The sequence below is a fragment of the Oryctolagus cuniculus genome, chromosome 17 (genome assembly GCF_051225735.1).
Source record: "Oryctolagus cuniculus isolate XC-2025 breed Fujian yellow rabbit chromosome 17, ASM5122573v1, whole genome shotgun sequence".
Lineage (NCBI taxonomy): Eukaryota > Metazoa > Chordata > Mammalia > Lagomorpha > Leporidae > Oryctolagus > Oryctolagus cuniculus.
Genome location: NC_142883.1, coordinates 43,256,761 through 43,277,645, shown reverse-complemented (window position 1 = coordinate 43,277,645; position 20,885 = coordinate 43,256,761). Strand labels below are relative to the sequence as shown.

The window sequence follows — 20,885 nt, the reverse complement described above, 5'->3', positions numbered from 1 at the left end:
AGTGTTTATCTGCAGACTCTGGTGTAACAGGTCACATCTGGTGACCAAGCCCCCCGGTTCAGCTGGGGTAAGATCTGGCAGTGGCTTACAAGGTCGCCCCATGCCCCACCCCCACCACACACACCTGTCGGGCTCCCTTGGCTCTGCCCAGCCAGGTCCTCTCCTGTCCTCTAGAGAGGCAGGCGCTTTCCAGCTGTGCCTGGGACAGGGCTTCCATATCACTCACTGTCACCCTCCAGGGCTGGCTCCAGCCTGCTGGGTAGCCTGTCTTGGGGTGGTCTCCATGACGCCGTGCCAGCCATGGAGGCAGACACCTCTGTTCGTTGTGTCACCAACATACGTTTGAAAGTGGCCAGACAAATCCAGCACTGCACAAACATGCATGGCCCCCAGCTTTGGGTGGGAGCTCTCCCTCTACACACCTCTTCCAAGACAGACAGCAGGTGGGCAGGCCCCTTTTCCGTACAAATTGGGACTACCCAGGAAGCCAGGGTGGTAGCTCCCCCATCCCCATGTCCTATTGAGCAGCAGGTGAGATGAGGAGCTAGCAGGGTGACTGAAGGGGAGGGGCTGCAGGCAGGGGAGCACTGCTCCTTTAAGGAGAGGGGGAGCTGTGACGACAGGCCTGGATGCGACTGTCCCCAGTGGTCCCTCCCAGAGGCCGCAGGGTCGGGGCTAGCATGAAGCGCGTTCCCTGTGGGGGAACCCCAGCTCTCCTGAGGGTTAAGGCCCTGGCAGAAACAGACAGGGACTCCTGGGTGTCGTCAGGTCTCCAAGCACATTTATTGCCTGCTGGTCTCCAACATCGCCTCCTCCCACCTGTGCCCAACCTAAACGCCATTGCAAGGGGAATTCTCGACAAGCCCACTCCTCCTGCTGTGCCCACCTCTTCCATCAGCAGAGTGAGAGCTCTGAGCCCAGCAGGGAGGCTGCTGCATCAGGGGGCACCTGTGCCACCCAACAGCCCGCAGGTACAGCTTGCCCCAGCCTTGGAGTCTTGCTGGTCCCCAGTGGGGCTCGGAGCCAAACCACTCACCCACTCGGCCCTATGGCCAGGGGCCAGGCTTTGCCTGGTGAGGTTTGTCCTTTGGAGCAATGCAGCTCCCTGTCCAGGTGGGACTAGGCGGGGCCTTCAGAGGCGAGCTCGGCGCTGGAGATCCGAGAACCCGGTTCCACTGGCCCATGACAAAGGCTACGCTGTTTCGGAGCCAGGAGACGGCGATCTCTCGGGAGATGGGGGAGAACAGCCTCTCTCTGTAGTTTTCCACCAATACTGGGAACCCGGCAGGCCCCAGAAAGCCGGAGAGGCCATCGCCACGGACGCCAGGTGGACACTCACGAGGTGACACCCTGTCTCGGCCGGGGTCAAAGGCAGATTTCGGGGGGCCTTAGAGACCGTCCACAACAGTCACTTGAGAGGAAGAAGCCGGGACCCAGGGAGGAGGGCAGGCCTGCCGGCGTCACCCAAAACAGCGCCAGCACCAGGAGCCAACCCAGAACACTGTGCCCAGGCCCCCGCAGCTACGCCCACCCAGAGGCAAAGGTTTCGTTCCTTCTGGCTTTCCTGGGCCTGCCAAGACCAGAGCCAAGGGGAGGATTCCCCTGAGGTCTGCCTGGAGAGTCCCCTCCCGTGGCCTGCGGGAGGCCATGTGCTCACCTCATGGGCCAGAGTCTTGTGCAATCCAAAGCAATAGGGAGCTGGACCCGGCCTCACCCAGAACCCTAGAAGACCATGGGCACGCAGGCAGACCCCGCCATGCTCTGGACCAACTCTGCCCTCCCCTACACGGGCGACAGGCCACACTTTGGTTCTGCTTAAAAGGAAAAAGCAAACCCCGCATGACATCCGAACATCTAGTTGCAGCAGGGGCCTCGGACCCCACGGGGCTGCAAGCCTGGAACCCCTCCCAGTCCCCCACACACTTCCTCTTCTCACAACCAGCCTGATCCTACCAGCGGCAGCCACTGCTGGTCCCACTGCCGCTGCGTGGCCCGAGAGCCCAGGAACACAGGCTCCCATCGTGTGACACAGCAAGTGATGACAGAGCCTGGATCTGGATCCGGGTCCACGGACTCCAAAGTTAGCACTCAGAGGCTACAGGGGTCAGCCCCCACTCCCAGCCTGGCTGACCAGAGGCATGGATAGGCAGGGCTGGCTCAGCCCACACGGCCCCTGCTGCGAGCCAGACGGCAGGATCAAAACAAGGGCATGTTCTGTGTAAACCAGAGCGTGAGAAGACCACAGACCACGGCCCAGGAGGAAGGGGAGAACCTATTTCAGGAAGATTCTAACGGCTCCCAACCACTGTTTCATAAGGACAGGGACTGGGATGATGGAATGGAAGCCACCATCCACCCCCTACACGCAGACTTCTCCAGATTGCTCCAGTCAGTGGGTGCAGCAGGGGCTAAGTGCAGCCCAACACACCCATCGCCAGGACTCACGGGCCCGGCCCCGGCACCTACCTGGCAGCCGTCACTCCCAGGGAAGCTCAGGCCTTGAGCTTCTCTCGGCATCCCAGGCGGTGGGGCCCCCGTGCCCCTGGAGGCCCTGGCTGTCGCCCAGCTCCACAGGCAATGCATGGCAAGGGGGCCTGCGCCCGGGGCCCCGGCAGCCCAGCGCCCGTGCCCTGTGCGGCGTCCCGGCAAGGAGTGAGGCAGGGAGAGTGCTCTCTGTTTTCATGACTGTAGTGAGCAGTCACCGCAGCCAAAAATAGTCTGTGCCTGGGAGCCTGGGCGTCAGCACATACCTCCGGGAGCAGGTGCTGGGTGTGAGGGGCGGGCCTCGCGCGGCAGGGGGCTGGGACCCATCAAACTAGCACGGACGGGGGTTCTCCCTGCCTTGCTGCCTCTCTCCAAAGAGTAGGATCTGAGTCAGCAAGAATGCCGTCACTTCGGCGCTCCGGTGAATCACAGGGGGAGCCCCCACCCCCGCCCAGGCTCCAATGTCCCCCGGAAAGCTCTCGTGCATTTGGGGCTGGGTAGTTTGAAGACTCCCAGGAAAAGTCCCTGGAGGGCACACACGCTCGCCCCTGGAAGCGGTTATACCTCCCAGATGCGCATGGCCCACCGTGAAAGTCTGCCTGAGCAAAAGAAAACAGCGATGGTGAAGCCGGTGCCGACGCCGGCGACCTGGGGCTGCCGGCGTCACGCTGGGGTTGCGGTTTGCTCTTTTTTTTTTTTTATATATGTATTTCTTTTTTGAGGTTTTTTACATTTTTACAATGAACACTTAAAAAAAAAGATTTATTTATTTATTCGAAAGGCAGAGTTAGAGGCAGAGGCAGAGAGAGAGAGAGAGAGAGGAGGAAGAGAAAGGCCCAACAGGCCTGACTGGATGGAAATGCACCCAAATGGTTCAAGTTTTCTGAGTGGCAGGACCACAGAATCAACCACCAACAAAAGGTGGCTACTGTTGCTTTCTATAATTTCTCTGCTTTTCCCACTTGAAAATGAACACAGCTGTACATCTGTGGCTATTAAGAAAAAACCTAAAATGCCAAGAACCAATGTATCTGAGTAGCATATGGTAACCTGTTTTCTTTGCTTTTCACTATTTTCTAAAATAAATGATTACTTTAGTAATAGTGAGAAAAATGACAAATGTTATTAAAAGCAAAAGCTGAGAGACTGGCACACCTGCTGACTTACAGAAACATGATCTCCGGCCGGCGCCGTGGCTCACTAGGCTAATCCTCCGCCTTGCGGCGCCGGCACACCGGGTTCTAGTCCCAGTCAGGGTGCTGGATTCTATCCCGGTTGCCCCTCTTCCAGGCCAGCCCTCTGCTGTGGCCAGGGAGTACAGTGGAGGATGGCCCAGGTGCTTGGGCCCTGCACCCGCATGGGAGACCAGGAAAAGCACCTGGCTCCTGGCTCCTGCCATCGGATCAGCGCAGCGCGCCAGCCGCGGCGGCCATTGGAGGGTGAACCAACGGCAAAGGAAGACCTTTCTCTCTGTCTCTCTCTCTCACTGTCCACTCTGCCTGTCCAAAAAAAAAAAAAAAAAAAAAAAAAAAGATCTCCACAGACCTGCCCCATCCCCCTGCACCCCAGGAGCTGGAAGACCTTCCTGGGACTCCCTGAGCTAGAGGGGCTCTGCCTCCCCCAACACAAGGAGGTCTGCTCACTGACAGAAGCAGAAGGGTGACCCCCGAGACTCCCAGGTGGCCCACGTCCTTGGTCGCTGCAGTACAAAGGGCATCGGCCGAGGGAGAGCTTTCACACACCTGTTGCTACACCTGCCTCCTCCAGGAACCCGTTTCTGAGGGCAGGTGGCCCTGAGCTCAGGGCCCTCCATCAAGGCTGAGCCCTATCAGCCAACTGGAGTGCTCCATCTTCCGGGCCCAGGGATTGGTTACAGCAGGAGCAGGCGACCCGAGTCAGGCCAAGCTAAGGCCTCTCTGGGGTTTTTCAGCTCTTCGCTGGCAAGCACGACTAGAGAGGCAGGAAGGGAGGCTTGGCTGCTGGTGCAGTTCCTACCTGCCCCGCGGAGCATCTGCCATGTGGGCTGTAACAGAGGCGTGTCCTAATGGTGTTACCTGAGCCTGCGTGTGCAGAATTCCCTGGACACAAAGTCTCTAACAGTCTCTGTTTAAGCTCATTCAAGGGTGGGGAATGCACGGCCCATGGGCCGTATAAGGAAGGAGAAACCGTTTGGTCTGGCCTTGCAGAGGCAATCGCCAGTGGGACTAGAAATTCAGTAATTGCACAGCAGGCTAATTTTCAAGCTGATGACTTGGTATGGACCACGAATGATGTTATAAATATCCAAGTGGCCTCTGGCAGAAAAAAGGGTCCCCACTCCTGTGGAACAGAATAGCTTTGACTTAGAAAGTGGGTATGGGGGCCGGCACTGCGGCATAGCAGGTAAAGCCACCACCTGCAGTGCCGGCATCCCATATGGGCGCCGAATTGAGTCCTGGTTGCTCCACTTCTGATCCAGCTCTCTACTGTGGCCTGGGAAAGTAGTGGAAGATGGTCCAAGTCCTTGGGCCCCTGCACCCACGTGGGAGACCCGGAAGAAGCTCCTGGCTCCTGGCTTCGAATCAGTGAAGCTCCAGCCCTTGTGGCCATCTGGAGAGTGAACCAGTAGATGGAACACCTCTCTCTGCCTCTCCTTCTCTCTGTGTGTAATTCTGGCTTTCAAATAAATAAATAAATCTTAAGATAAAAAGAAGGCCGGCGCCGCGGCTCCCTAGGCTAATCCTCCGCCTAGCAGCGCCGGCACACCGGGTTCTAGTCCCAGTCGGGGCGCCGGATTCTGTCCCGGTTGCCCCTCTTCCAGGCCAGCTCTCTGCTGTGGCCAGGGAGTGCAGTGGAGGATGGCCCAGGTGCTTGGGCCCTGCACCCCATGGGAGACCAGGAAAAGCACCTGGCTCCTGGCTCCTGCCACCGGATCAGCGCGGTGCGCCGGCCGCAGCGCGCCGGCCGCGGCAGCCATTGGAGGGTGAACCAATGGCAAAGGAAGACCTTTCTCTGTCTCTCTCTCTCACTGTCCACTCTGCCTGTCCAAAAAAAAAAAAAAAAAAAAAGATAAAAAGAAAGTGGGTATGATATGCCCATATCACGCACTCCTTGCATCCAGCCAGGCAGGCACCAGCTACTGGATGCCAGCTGTGTGCCAGGCAGGCACTTCACTGCACACTGGGACGCAACAGGGAACAGAACAGACAGGGAGCTTATATTCTAGTAAGAACCACAAGCTAAAATACAAACCCAACAGTGACTACACTATGTCACTGAAGCTTGGGAATCAGTGCTAAGAAGAAAGGCGCCTGCCGAGAGGAGGCGGTGGGTCGGGGGCATCTATTCTAGGGAAGCCTCTCTGAATGGCAGACCCTCAAGCCCAAGCCCGAGGAGGTTCCACGGAGGCTGGAGACACAGGGCAGGCAGGAGACAAGGTGGAAGAAGGTGGGTGCTGAGCTCAGGGCCCCAACGGCTATGGGGAAAGGTGTGGGTTCCACACTAAAAGCATCAGGATGCCCACAAGAGGTTCAACTCCCAGAAGGCCAAAGACCTGATCTGAGTTTTTTAAAAAAAGTCTCCTGGTCCCTGAGTGTGAAGAAGAGAGGGCAAGAGCAGGGCAGGGAGGCGGCAAGGATGGGTTAGGACGGAACTGGACTGGGGCCACCTGTGAGGTCTTGAGGCAGCACGAGGGGGCCTTGACAGCTGGCTGAAGGTGGGGCTGAGGAAGATGGAAACAACCCCGAGTCCCTGGCAGCAGCAATGGGCAGAGGACAAAGACCAGCTCAGAGCGGTGCAGGGACTTGGCCAAGGGCACTCGGCTGCGAGTGGGAGTTGGGGCTCCGGCCACCTCCCAGGGCCACGCCCTGGGCCATCTCCTTCCAGAGCTCTTTCCAATCCTGCCACCTGCCCAGAGGGACACAGCTGGAAGCAGGGGCCCCTGAAACCCATGTGCTGACTGTTGTTTTTTAAAAAGAAAGGTTAATGAAAGAAGAGACTTGCTGTGTAACACCCAAGACGGTGCAAGGTCAATGTAAAAATGTCCCGGGGCTGCCTGGTGCGTCAGACGTGTCCTACGGCCCTCCTGCCTTCGAGGTGGCACCTGCGGGACAACCTGGCAGCCCAGGGAGGCTCAGCACGCACTGGGCCAAAGCCTGGCCACACAGCAGCTTTATGCCCGAGATCCTTGCAATCCACACAGGTGGGACAGCTCCTGCCACACCTCGGCCCAAGAGACCAGAACTCTTTGGAGGATCTGATTTGAATGCAGTCTTCCTGCAGGAGTGCCTACTACGTGCCAGGCACTGGGGATAGAGCGGTGAGCAAAGCAGCCAGGTCTCTGCCTGCAGGGTGCATCGGTCTCATCAGTGGACTTGGCAGCCCGGAAAGCCATGGACAGAGGAGGTGGGCTCGATGCTCACACTGCCGAGTGGGGCAGAGCTCAGCAGAGCACGCGTGCCGGAGCGACTCCTCCGTCCGTCCGTCCGTCCATCTGGGGCAGTGATGGCCGCCAATCGCTCTAGGACAGCAGCTGCGCTCAGTGCCTGGAACAGAACCGAGCACACAGTAGGTGCTGAAGACGCTGCACTTAATGTGACAATCAACTGGACGAACGGGGAGATTGGAGAAGTGGTCCTCCACCCTGTGCCCACCAGTCTCCCTGCGTCCCTGGGGACCGTCACAGATGCGTGTGTCCCATCAGTGGGAAGCCCACGAGACGGGCTGTGCTGTTCATCCATGAATCCTTGTGGGGACTGACCCAGGCACCTGGCCTAAGGCAAGTGATCAGTGGGTGCATGGTGCACAGATGTAGAGGAGAGAGGGAGAACAGGAGGAGGCAGGGAGGGCAGGCAGAGATACTGCTGCAGAGACAGAGAAGGCGAGGGGCAACTCAGTTACACAGCCACAGAGTAGCCCCAGGCTGGGCTACCCTGCTAAGACACCAGATGGCAAAGTCCTGTGCAGGGAGGAAGCTGGCTTTGGAGTCACATTCTCATCCTGCATCAGCTGGTGATGCTGCCAAATCACTCAGTTCTGAGCCTCAGTTTGCTCAACTGTAAAATGGGCATCAGAGCCTCTCCCCATCAGCCTGCCCAGGTCCAAGGCTTCAACAGGGCGACATAGACATGATGTTGGCCTTGTAGTGTGCCCTTCCTTCCATACCCCAACCCCAGGTCCTCACCTCTGCCTCCCTCTCCTAAGTGGGAAACTCAGCAGCCCAGCCATGCTGGACTGGTACTAAGATCCAGCACCCAGTACTAAGATCTTGCTGGGCTGCTGGGGCTGACATGTCGGCGCAGGTCCTACCACGAGGCAGGGGAGGGCGTGTGCTACCTCCTGGGGAGGCTCCCAGTTGCCAGCGAGCAGGGCTGTGAGAGTAGCCAGGCCCTTGGCTCTCAAAGGCGGAGTGTGGACCCCACGGGGCGAGAGGCAGGAAGGGGGCCTCAGGACACGTGCACACTAAGCCGTGGACCCCAGGGGCCAACGCTGGTGTGCCTTTCTGGTTTCGATATTACACAGACTCCCATATCATGGGCCTCCTGTCCTGAGCACGCACAGAGCTGCGGGCATGCCCAGCCAAGGGCAAACCACGATGGTGGCAGGTGGCAGGTGGCAGGCAGCTTCCACCCTCAGCCCCAAGAGAGGGCCTCGCTGGAAACCTGGGAGGGCCAGGGCAAAGGGGGAGGGGAGGAGGACCTCGCCCGGCCAAACCGCCGCAGCCCCTTCACCAGACGCCTGCGTCTTCAGTTCAGACCCACCTGTAGCAGGGGCTCGTAGGGGACCCCGTGGCCCACGGCTTGGCCCCAGGGTCCCGGGCTGCGCCTCTCCCTGGCAGAACTGACTCCACCAGCACTGGCGGCTTCCTTCAACAACTTCCAATGAGGAAACCGTTGAAATCATTTCCCCAGCTGCAGCCAGAATGCAAAGCCATGCTTTTCAGAGGTAACCTGCAGGGCACAGGTGCCTGGAGGCTGCCGCTGTGTGCGAGGGGGACGGGGCCCTGCCTCTGAACACTCACCTCCTAGGACACCCCTCCACCTTTGGCATCCCAGCCCTGTCTCTCATCCCAGCCCCAACACACCCAGCCTTGCTGCCAGCAGTCTCACTGTCCTTGGCACAACGCTGATCTCCACGCTTCCTCCCCGTTCTCACACACACATGGCGATGGTCCCCCACAGAAACCCAGCCCCCACATTCCACACGTCCCAGAGTCCTCCCACAAGCCCTCTGCAGAGGCTCCTGCGAGGATGGCTCCAGCTTTCTCAGACTCAAGTCTACGCAGCTGCTGTTCCTCCAACTGCTGTGCCCTTGGTCCCCACTGGTTCCCAAGGCCTGGGGCTGGCTTCCGCCGGGGCCCCTGGCCCAGCTCTGAATTCACGTTTCCCCTCCACCTGGGAGCTCCAGGGCCCTGGGAACACCCTGAACCTCCCAGCTCTCAACAGGGCCCTGGCTGGGGCAGGCTCCAGACCCACATGGCCAATGCAGCAATAATCAGAGCTCTATTTAATGCAAATTTACTGCATTAAAATGCAGTGCAGGGGCCAGAACTGTGGTGTAGCAGGTAAAGCTGCCACCTGGAATGCAGGCATCCCATGTGGGCGCCGGTTCAAGTCCTGGCTGCTCCACTTCCGATCCGGCTCTCTTGTTCTGGCTTGGGAAAGCAGCTGAGGATGGCCCAAGTCCTTGGGCCCTTGCACGTGAGAGACCCAGAAGCTCCAGGCTCCTGGCTTCAGATTGGCCCAGCTCCGGCTGTGTGGCCAATTGGGGAGTGAACAGCAAAATAGAGGATCGATCAATCTCTCTTTCTGCCTCTCCCCTCTGTGTAACTCTTTCAAATAAATAAATAAATAAATAAATAAACAAATCTTTTAAAAAAGATGCAATGTAAATTTCAGGTTCTCAGATGCACGTGTCTTTTGAGCATCCAACGGCCATAAGTGGTGAGTGTGGCGACCACACTGGGTGGCAGCTCCCGGCGAATGGCAGACGGCCAGGTAAGCAGGCGAGGGCCTCGTCCAAGCACCCGCCGCCAAGGGAGGAGAGGGTGAACTGTAGGTGCTGCTGCAGGCTCTGAGGTGCAGAGGGCCAAGAATTGACACTGACTCAGGCAGGGGGTGGAGGGTGGGAAGGAGCCAGCGCAGGCACCTGAGCCCCATCAGAAACCTGGGCCTGCAGCCCCCGGCGACCACGGGGTACCTTCACGTCCACACCCCGCCTCGCCAGCCAGCACAAAGGCAGGATTTCCTGGAAACTTTATGCCCACAAACACTACCCAGCCTGCAGAGGAAAGCTGAAATAATGTTAGATAACCGTACAGGGCCAGCCCCCAGGAAGGCAACACTGCAAATACACACTTCACACCTTGAGGGGTAGCACGTGTGTTTTCCTATGGGAAAAACCAGGTTTACCACTCCCCCCCACCCCCCAATCAGGAATCCGAGAAAACTCCAGGTCAGCAGAGAATTCAAAGAGGCCAAAGGGACAAAGCCTGCCACACACAGCCCAGCCCCAGGGGCATCGGGGAGCACCCCCAGTGCTGACCACACCACACTGCAGCCCTTCTGCCCGAACAGCTTAGCAGAAGGAAACGGCCAGCCCTTCTCAACTATGACAGGAGAGAGGTGAGGGAGACGTGGCTGTGGCAGGGAGACCCAAATCTGAGGTCCGACACCCGCAGCCTCCAGGCCACAGAGAGTCCATCACTCCCCAGTGAGACCTTCACCCAGCAAACACGCATGCATGGCGGCGCGCGCCTCTTGTGGGAGCAGGCAGGCACCCCCCTCAAACCGTCCTAGGGGGTCCTGAAGACACGCACCTCTACTGAAGCAGGAAGCACATCTTTAAAGACTGGCACAGGGAGGAGGTTAAGAGCAAAAGCCCGCAGGAGGGGATATTTTGCATGGTCCCATCTTAGCAAACACACAAGAAACAAGGGGGAGGAACACGCTTGAATGACAATTTGTCAGTTTCAATGACTGCCACATGCACACAGGGGTCTGGCAGGGGCCCCTAGCCGCGTGAGAGGAAGAGGAGGGTGGTCTCAGCTTGCTCAGCCTTGGGTGGCAAACAGCTTACTCCACACAGGTTCTCAGGATCCACGGTGTGCTTGCTGCCTGACGGCTTCCCGCGTGGGCTGAAGCCAGTGAGTGAGCACACACGGGCAGAGGTGCCCCGAGTCCACGGGAGAAAAGCCTGACTTGGGGCCTGCGGAATGGGCTCTGACACCATCCCCGCCTGCAGATAGTGCTGCTTCCTTCAGCGTTGGCCGGCCGGCAGCAGAAGCACAGCAGTGCTAGCAACCCCCGGAGGACGGACACAGCCAAGCCGCTCTGGAGGGTGCAGGAGGAAGGGGGGTTCCCCCCCGGCCTCTCCCACTCCAGGCTCCTACTGTAGCCTCCAGAACAGACCACCCGAGCAAGGGGCTTCAAAGACCACTGAACCTGACATTTCTCATGAGGGTAAACTGAGGCCCAGAGAAAACGACTTGTCTCTGACCCCATGGAGTGTAAGAGGCAGAGGGGCAGGTCCTGTCTGCCCCACTCCTGGCTGACCACAGCCACAGGCCCACAGATCCACTCTCCCGCCACCGGGGGCAGCTCTGGTCAGGGCAGGCCCCCGGGCTCTACCTGCAGTGCCCCTGCACCACCTGGCTACAGAAGCCACACTGCAAATGCAGCCAGGAGAGCGTGGCGTGCGTGAAACACGGGACAGACGCCGCAACTTCCTGACCTCCCATACCCCCCAGGACACCGCCCTGATCCTGCTGCGGCTTTCTGTCCCAAACCTCTCTCTCTCTCTCTCTCTCACACACACACACACACAGGGCACACGGGATGGGGGGGTTAGGGGGACTGAGCTCTGCAGTCTGAACCACCCTGACGCTGACTCTGTCATGGGCAAACTTCACGGTCAGGCAGCGGGGCGGGCAGCTCCAGAGGATCCTGCAAGCCAGGTCAGCTGCCCCCCCCCCCCCCGAGACCCCTGGGAATCCATCCCCAGGCCAGGTTTCTAGAGATGAGTTCTAGGTCCTTCCTGAAGCTCGGCAAAGGGAAGCAGCACCCATCCCCCCAGGCCTGGACACTGGAGCTGGGGCTGAACCATGAGGTCCCATGCAGGACCTCGGCCTCCTCCGCCTCAGTGTGGGCCACGCGGTCCTGGCTGCCCTTCTTAGCAGCCAGCTAAGGCCTGAGGCAGGCAGAACAGAATGCAAATACTGCTTAGGGGCCAGCGCCATGGCGCAGTAGGTTAATCCTCTGCCTGCAGCGCTGGTATCCCATATGGGTGCTGGTTCTAGTCCCGGCTGTTCCTCTTCCAATCCAGCTCTCTGCTGTGGCCTGGGAAAGCAGTAGTAGATGGTCCAAGTCCTTGGGCCCCTGCACCCACGTGGGAGACTGGGAAGAAGCTCCTGGCTCCTGGCTCCTGGCTTTGGATCCGCGCAGCTCTGGCCACTACAGCCATCTGGGGAGTGAACCAGCAGATGGAAGACCTTTCTCTCTGTCTCTCCCTCTCACAGTCTATAACTCTACCTCTCAAATAAATAAAATATTTTAAAAAGAAAACGCTGCTTAACTTCCAGTCTCCCAGGTGTAGCCCCCCATAAACACCAGGCATCCTAGAGGGGTTCCTGAAGTTGGGCCGGGGCAGGTGCGTCGGGGCCCTGCACCACAGTGACTTAGCGAGCGCACGCAGGGACACGGTCTCTCTTCTGCCTCTCGGTGTCTTGCTCTTTGCGTGTGCTCTACACAGTTTCTGGGGGAGGCTGTGTGGCAGGGACTGGGTGGGGTCCTCACCACCACTGCCCCGAGGATGAGTCTGGGAAAGGAACACACGCAGCTGACTGTCCTGGGCTGGGCTGAGTCTCTCTCTGCACTCCCTGCTTTCCAGAGCTGAGCGAAAGACCACGTGGACGGCTTTGTTGCATTTGAAAGGACACCCTGGCAGGATTCATTGAAATCCTGCCCCGCGAGTTCACATCCAGGAAGGGTTTTTTCCCTGCAGGAACACACAGGTGCACAAAGATGTTCCTGGGGGCAGTGTCCGCAATCGTGGGGAAGGCAGACTGTGACATGCAGAGGCAAGCTGCGGGACCACAGGACTGCGGGAGAGGACGGTGGGGCCCAGAGCTCCCTGCAAGGATGCAGATGCCGGGGACTGGGGAGGCTGGGTCGCCTTCCTCTCTTCTTCTTTGCTTTAAGCCCCACACCCCATTAATAGACACCTATTTTCTAGCAAAAGCGACATCTGAACAAGCAATGGTTCACTTGGGAAGAAAGCTCTGGTGGTGGTAATGCCATGTGCTCAGCACCACGGACCCACAGGCCTAGGAATGACCACGACAGCACACTTCACGTCACGGGTGTTTTTAAAAATACATTCAGAAAGGCACGGCAGAGCCAGGGCTCACCGGGCTCGCCAGAGATGGAGCTGTCCTAGGATGTGCTGGAGCATAAAGCAGGAGGCTGGAACATCTCGTAGGGTCAGCGTGAAGAAAGGACAGGGCGTGTGCAAGGACACGGGTACACTAGGGACAGTGCCCCGCAGCCAAAGCTGGAGCAATCAGTACCGCATTACACCTGACGCAGGGGCTAAAACCGGGACCGTGGAGTCATGCACAGCCAGCAGGTCCTTGTGGGCAGAAAACCGCCAGGCCCCGCCCCCTCCGGTCTCATTTCCTTCTAGCCCTGCAGGTGGGGATGCTGGGTGGGAAGACGTCCTTGGCAGCAGCAGGGGGACAGGTGGCCGGCACTCAGTGAGCCATCCTCTGCCCTAAGCCTTGGTCTGACTCCTAGTCAGCCCGTTCCCAGCCCTCCTCTCACTCCTGGGGAGCCTGCTGTAGGCTCACAAGGGAGCAAGCCTGCCCCACCCTCTGCCGGGTCTGCACCGGCTTGGGATCAGCCACTGCTGAGGGCGAGAAGTTCCTGGGAACATTGTCTGGCTTTTCCTTCTTCCACCCCGGTGGCCGCGTCTGTGCTTCTGGGAACTTGGTCCTTGCACCTGTGCGCCAGCAAGTGGCTGTGAGCTTCTTCTTGTTTTAAAGGCGGGGACTGAGGCTCAGGGAGGCTGAGAGCCCAGGCACCCAGGGGGAGGAGAAAGCTAGGGTGACAGCCGGGCCTTGCAGTCAGGCCTGAGGGGTAAGAGGTGCCTGGCTCTGGGATCCTGGGTGAGTTACTGCACGCTCCACGGAGCCCATTTCCACGACCGTGATGCAGTGGAAGAAGGACCTGCTGATGGGGTGCAGGGACAATGGCACGTGACAATGCATCCGGGTACTCAGCACCACTCACCAGATGGGACCCATCTGTCAGCTTCCGAGCAGGCAGCCTGCACTTGGTGCAGCCCCGCAGCCTGCAAGCCTCCCCAGGCTCCTTCCCGAGGTGACCCCACAGCACCACGGCACAGGTGGGAGGCGGTCCTTTGGGACTGGGGCACCTACAGTGGCCTCTCCTGCAGGGCTTACCCTGAAAGGCAGAGCCGAGAGGAACCTCCCACCACCCGCTCAGGACCCGACCCACAGCTACAGTGTCACCATGAACTTCCCCCATTCAACAGATAAACATCATCCACATTTGGATCTACCTCAGTCAAGTGATTGTCCTACCAGGCCCAATATCCAATAGTGACATTGCAGCAGACAAGCCAGAGCAGTGGGGTTCCTGCCTTGAGGAGCTCACATTGCAATGGGAGAGCAGAGCAGATACAATGAGCAAGTTCAACACTTCCAGAAAGCATTCAATGTCATTGGGAAAGTAAACCAAGGTGCCTTGGTAGAGAATGAAGGGTGGGGGTGACCGTCCCTCAGATCAACAGGGAAGCCTGCCTGGAGGAGGTGGCCACAGATCTGACACTAAGCACGATGTTCACCGATGAGTCGTGGAGAGAGGACCCCAGGAGGGTGTGGGGAGGAAGTGCAAGGGTGGGGACCAGAGGGAGCAGAGAAGAGGTGAGCGAGCCGCCGCAGAGGCTAACCCCCGTGAGGCCCCTGGTGCTCGCTCAGAGGGGAACGGGAAGGAAAATGGTAACACCTGATCACGTCCTGAAGCGGGCCTGCAGCTGCTCGGGGAGACGGAACGAGCTGGGAGCGCACGAAGCAGGGAGCCCAGCAAGGGGCTGCTGCCAGGGTTTGGGCCCCAGAGGGGACAGCCCGGACCACGGTGCTGGTGCTGGTGCTGGTGCTGGTGCAGAAGGAGGTGGGCAGACGTGCAGCACGTCCGGGGCGGGGGGGGGGGGGCCCACAGGGCTTGCATGGGTAAGGCAAGGCAGCGGGCAGGGAGGACCACAGTCTGGGGCCTGAGCTGCGGGCTGGGTAATGGGGTCATTTCCCGAGGCAGGGAAGGAAGCGTGCATGTGTGCGTGTGTGCATGTGTGCGTGTGTGTGTGTGCGTGTGTGTGTAGAACCAGAGCCCTGCCTGCGCCGGTTTCTGAGCTGCCTCGCTGCCTCCAAGAGGGAAGATCCCCGGGCGGCTGAGGACGTTCCTGCTGCCTCGCCCTGACCTCAGAGCTGTCTGCTCAGACATCTCCACACCAAGACACATCCTGGCTCCCGGCCTCCCTCTGGCTGCCGGACCCCACTGCCTGCTCCCTCGGACCACCTAGCTCTGTTGTGCTGCACGTGACTTGGTGATTCCAACATCCCGACTCAGCATCCACTGCACCCCTGGGCCCGGCTGAAGACCCTGGTCTCAGCTGCCATGCCGAGCCCCCAGGGCCAAAGCAGCCCCCACAGCCTTGTTGCTGGCTTCTGCTCCAGAACCCTGCTTTCTCTCTCAAAGACGGGCACGGATGGAGCTGGGTCTCCTGCATGTTTTACATCCGGAGGGAAAACTCCTGAGGAGCAAAGCCAGCAGTGGAAAGATGTCTTAGGACCGAGAAAGCAAGCGTGGCACAGCTTGGGGCCCAGCCTGCCTGGTCTGAACCTCAAACCTGTCGCTGTCACCAGCTCTGTGACAGCGGGAGGAGGACACAGACGGGGCTGTGAGAAGGCGTTTTCTGTCTCTGGAATCGCAGTGCAGGCAGGGAGGAGGTGAGGTGGGACGGGGCTGGGGGACCGGACGGACCGCTCGGTTCTTCCCAGTCTCTGAGTCTATGGTTACGGATCTGTAACCGGGGACTTGCCACTGCGTGGTCAGAACTCCTTGCACGGTGGAAAGCAGGCAGGCAGGCAGCTGGGTCGGGGGGCAGAGAGGACGGCGGGCCACACAGGCCCGGGCGGGATGCAGCTGCTTGCTAAGGCTCAGGGAACCTGTCTCACTGGGCATGGGCTTCCTGCAACCTTCATGCTGGCCCACCCTTTGGCCTTCTCCTTAACACCAGACAGGAGGGTCCCTGGGCAAGTGCAGGTGCCAAGTGCTCTGGGGCTCAGTCTCCCTGTGCGGCCCCCACTCGCCCCCCACCCCATGACAAGAACCTTTTATGCTGGTGTCATTTCCTGCCCGGGAATCTCTCCCAGGGAAAATTTCCAAGTATACAAATAGCTCCATAAACAATACTAACCGCTGCGTTCAACCTAATAGCCAACATCTGCAATCAACCCCAGCCTGGTAACTCCATCACATGCACTCAATAAAACACTGGTAATGACTAATATAACATAAAACAGGACAACGTGCTGGTTAGCAGGCCAGACGACAAGAGCAAAACATGAAGTTATTATTCAAGTTGGTTTAAATCAAGGCCGGCCCACAGAAGTGTAACGCAAGGCACACACGTACATTTTAATGTTTGAGTTGCCCTGTTTAAAACAGTTAAAAAGGAGGGGGCAGGTGGCCAGCACGTGGCACACTGGGTCAAGCCACCGCTTGTGGTGCCAGAATCTGGTATCAGAGAGCAGTTCTGAGTGCCAGCTGCTCTGCTCCCAATCCAGCTCCCTGCTAATGTGCCTGTGTGCTTGGGCCCTGGCCACCCATGTGGGAGATCTGGATGGAGTTCAAGGCTCCTGGCTTTGGTCTGGCCCAGCCCTGGCTATTTTTGTGATTATGTGGGGAGTGAACCATTGGGTGAAAGATCTCTCTCTCTCTCTCTCTCTCTCTCTCTCGCTTGCTCGCTCTTGTTCTCTCTCCCCCTCTATGTTGTTCTGCCTTTCAAATAAATAAGTGGATCTTTAAGCTTTTAAAAAATCCAGATATACAGAAAAGTAATTTAATTTTATTTAGCCCCACATCCAAAACAGTACTTTCAACATATACTAAGGATAGACGTCATTCACGGGGTTGTTTTCCATTCTTTGTCCTGTACCAGAGCTGGAACATCTCCCAGCCACGTCTGGCGTTAGGGCAGGTCTCAGTTTATCAGCCCCACTGAGCTGAGCTCACAGCAATTTCAAAAAGACGTCTGTGCTAAGCCAGAAGACAAAGGCTAGAACACCAGAATCTCAATGATGCCGGGGTTTTCTCCGAGTGCTGGGAACGTGTACAGGATTATTCTCCCTCCCTCCCCGATTCCCTGAGTATCCGCGTATCAGGAACTCACACCACAGCCAGGCCAATCCTTCTGATTTCCCAGCGGACGGAGAGATGTGATGACCTGACCGGGTGAAGCACGCCTGTCGTGTTGGGAACTGCTGACACTCTGGGCACCTGGCACCGAATCCTGGCTAGCTGGGTGGGAGGTGGGCAGGAGAGATGGCGGAACAAAGCGAGGCAAACGACAGACCGTAAACTAAACTCTCACTCCAACTTCCAAATCCACACTGACTGGATGCGCCACTACGTTTTTTTAAATTTACATTAATATTTTAAATGTTTACTTATTTATTTGAAAGGCAGAGAATGAGAGAGAGAAAGAGAGAAAGAGAGAGATCTTGCATCTGCTGGTTCACTCCCCAAATGCACCCAACAGCTGGGGCTGGGCCAGGTGGAAGTCAAGAGCCTGGAACTGAAGCCGGGGCTCCCATGTGGGCGGCAGGGACCCCGCCACGTGAGCCATCACTGCTGCCGCCCAGGGGGTGCATCAGCAGGGAGCTGGACTCAGAAGAGGAGCTGGGTTGCAAACCCACACATTCCAATACTGGGCACGGTATCCCGAGTGGCATCTTAACTACCGCACCCAACAACTCACCCCAGCTGCACAACTCAAAGTAAGTTACTTAACCATTCTGTGCCGTAATTTCCTTGTCTAAAACGCCAAGTGGTAGTAAGAGGTACGTAGAGTGTTGCAAGAAGAGAGATTATCTTGGCAAAGCATCTGACACAGCTTCCAGGAAAGCTGGCTGCTGTGAGCTGAATCCATGGTGGCCAGGCTGCCCCGCTGTCTCCGGCCTGGGCACGTGCTCATCTGGCTGTGCCCTCCCCCACAGTGCACACCCCTTGGTCTTAGCCATGGTGAAGCTGGCCCTCAGAGGTCCCTGTGCCTTGCCCTCATGCCCTGTCCCCCGCCCGCGTCCCAGCCTGCGTACCTGCACCAACTCGGGCCTCACACTGAAGATGTAGAGCCAGTCACTGAAGCGGGGGTAGCTGTTGAGCTCCAAGGTCCTCTCGCTGGGAGCCACGCTGAGCTTGCACTGCCGCTGCTTGCAGATGTACCGGACCAGCTTGGCCTGCAGGACACACGGGAGAGGAGAGCCACCCTCAGTCACAGCACAAGCACGCGGGCTATAGGCACAGGCAACTGATGAGACGAGGCTCCTGCAGGATTCCGTGCCTCAGGACAGCAGGAATGGGAGGAGGGGCGGGGGGCATGGGGAGGACTGGGGAGACAGCAGGCAAGGAGCCTGGGGGCCACCTGGAACCCCAGCCGGCTGACTCCGTCTCAGCCTCAGGACCAGGACTGTGGGGAGCAACCCGGACTGGACTAAGTTACTGGAATTAAGACTTATTCTATGCATCTGCTCTCCCACAATATGGCGCTGAGAAGGGAGAAGCAGCTTCTACACAGCTGCCTCCAGTTCAACCAATAAACAGCAGGACCTGCTCCTGATTGGAGGAGAGCAGTGTACTCGGCGTGTGGGTAGCAGAGTTGGGATTGGCGGAAGAGGACTATAAAGGAGGAGAGAGACAACATGCACCAGGAACATCTAAGGGGAACACCTGTGCAGCCCCCGAGAGAGCCGACCGGCGGTGTGCCGCTCCCCCGCGGAAGTGGGGAATGTGGCAGGAGGAGCGACATAATGGTGCCGTGACTCGGATATGAAGCCTAGGCAGGGTTTAGTGTCGTTCCTCCACGAAGAGGGGGAGCGACACAGGACGACCCTCGGAGAGCAAGGGACAAGCCTGGTCGGGACGGAGAGCTGGGCTAACACACGGAGACCTTGCTGCTGCGGCCGGGCAGCTGGCGATGCTACCATGGAGGACCTGGGAGCCTGGGCAGGGTGGGCAGCCGTCCACCCAGGGTGCTTCCAGTGCAGGTTCGGACGGTCTGGGGTGGGCCAGCTCTGGACCTTGGACAAGTCACTCAGCCCCCTGCAGAGGCTTCAGTTCCCGCCTCCAGAAAGTGACGATGATAACAGAAGCGCCTTCTCAGGGAGGGTGAGAAAAACACAGCACTCAGCACGCCTGGCCCACGGCGAGCTCCCACAGCGCTGGCCAAGAGGGCCGGGCCGTCGCGCGGTGCCAAGTGTTCTGGATTCAGGTCCCTGCGCTGCCTCTAGGGATCCCACCCGGAACGACAACGCTGACTTCAGACTCTCCAAAGGCCAGAACTTCAGACGAGGCCGGGCGGCCTGAAGTAGGTCAGCACATTCTTCTGACAAACTCGGGGCTCAGACCAGGTACCCGACGCGACGCTGAGAGTCGCGGTGGGGGTGGGGGCAAGACAGGAGGGCGCGGTCTGGGGCTGATTGAAAAGAGAGGTGCACCCCCACTGGAGGTGGGCTGAGCAGACTGCAAGCAACAGGAAGGAGCAGCACCACCTGGTGAGAAGCAGGGGCCCCTCTGGCTGGGCTGAGATCACGCAACCCAGGACCAGGGGCAGCTTTGCGATGTGGGGGAGAAACCTAGTGACCTCCCATTGGGGTCTCCCACGCTGCCCTCCATCGCACTGGGGGACAACTGCACCGAGGGTCCTGTTGCTGGGCTTTCGCTGGTTCCTTTCCTTTCCTCCGCAGGTATTCCAGGGTACTTCTCTAAAGCGCTAACGCAGTCACAATTCTAACATCAAAATACACTTAGAATTTTAAATATCCAGAAAGACTCCTGATTTCCAATTAGAGCAGGAGCTAAGAACCACGCTGGGGCCATGGCGGTCTAGGGAAGCCTACAGTCTCTCTCCAGAACAAGGCTTTTGTATGCAGAAAATAAAACACAGCTTCCCAGAGACATCAATGATATTTAAATGCATTGACTGAAATACTACTTAACATTGTAACAGTAATAAACCCTTCTTTATAAAGTGTTAAATAATAGCAAGCATTGGGGCTAATAACTAACCAACTTCCAAGCTGGAACAGCGTGAAGCAGCTTTTACAGAGCCCCAGAGCTGCACAAGCAGGTGTCGCCTCCCCAGAACTCCTGCAGATGCAACTTGAGGTCTTCATGTTGCTGCTTGGGGGACGAAGGGAGGAGACCTGACCTAACCGAGGCACCTGCCAGGTGCGGCCAGTGGCAGGCCTTTGGGTGGCTCATTCTTGCCAGAGGTTTGATGATCTGAGTTCCAGTTCAGCCCAGGTTCCGTGCTCCTTCCTGCCCCCACACCCACACGAGCAGCCTCCGCCAGAAGCCGGACTGATCCTGCAGCCTCCAACCATGAGCTGAAACAAAACATCTCCTTCTCCTTCCCAAAGAAGTTCCCTTGGGTATTTTAAAGTAAGGAAAAGCAGATTCATATCAGTGCGAGAGGAAAATAGCTGTGATTCCCACCGGAGGCCGAGTCCCTGGTCTTTGCAAAGGTGCATATGCCTGCTGCCTACAACCCAAATGAACCACACGCTGAATTCCAGTTAAGGTGAATGAAAATACAGGCGGCTAGAGGGACGTGAGTGTGAACGGAGCCTCTCAATGAGTGTGAACCGAGACCTACAGTGAGTGTGAACTGAGACCCAGGGTGAGTGTGAACCGAGACCCAGGGTGAGTGTGAACCGAGACCCAGGGTGAGTGTGAACCAAGACCCAGAGTGAATGTGAACTGAGACCCACAGTGAGTGTGAACCGAGACCCAGGATGAGTGTGAACCGAGACCCAGAGTGAGTGTGAACTGAGACCCAGAGTGTGAACTGAGACCCAGGGTGAATGCGAACCGAGACTCAGGATGAGTGTGAACCGAGACCAACAGTGAGTATGAACCGAGACCCAGAGTGAGTGTGAACTGAGACCCACGGTGAGTGTGAACTGAGACCCAGGGCGAGTGTGAACAGAGACCCAGAGTGATGTGAACCGAGACCCATGGTGAGTGTGAACCAAGACCCACAATGAGTATGAACCGAGACCCACAGTGAGTGTGAACTGAGACCCAGGGTGAGTGTGAACTGAGACCCAGAGTGAGTGTGAACCGAGA

The 20,885-nt window shown here is 58.1% G+C and overlaps 1 protein-coding gene across 3 annotated transcripts in view; it reads right to left on the bottom strand.

Annotated features, from left to right (window-relative positions):
- The window catches only part of KSR1 (kinase suppressor of ras 1), a 155,815-nt gene that overhangs the window by 47,565 nt on the left and 87,365 nt on the right, over nucleotides 1–20,885 (bottom strand). For all 3 annotated transcript variants that reach the window (XM_089317458.1, XM_070061100.2, XM_070061101.2), the window contains exon 2: nucleotides 17,855–17,995. In XM_089317458.1, the coding sequence (XP_089173584.1) occupies nucleotides 17,855–17,995 (141 nt within the window). The remainder of the gene's footprint in view (nucleotides 1–17,854; nucleotides 17,996–20,885) is intronic.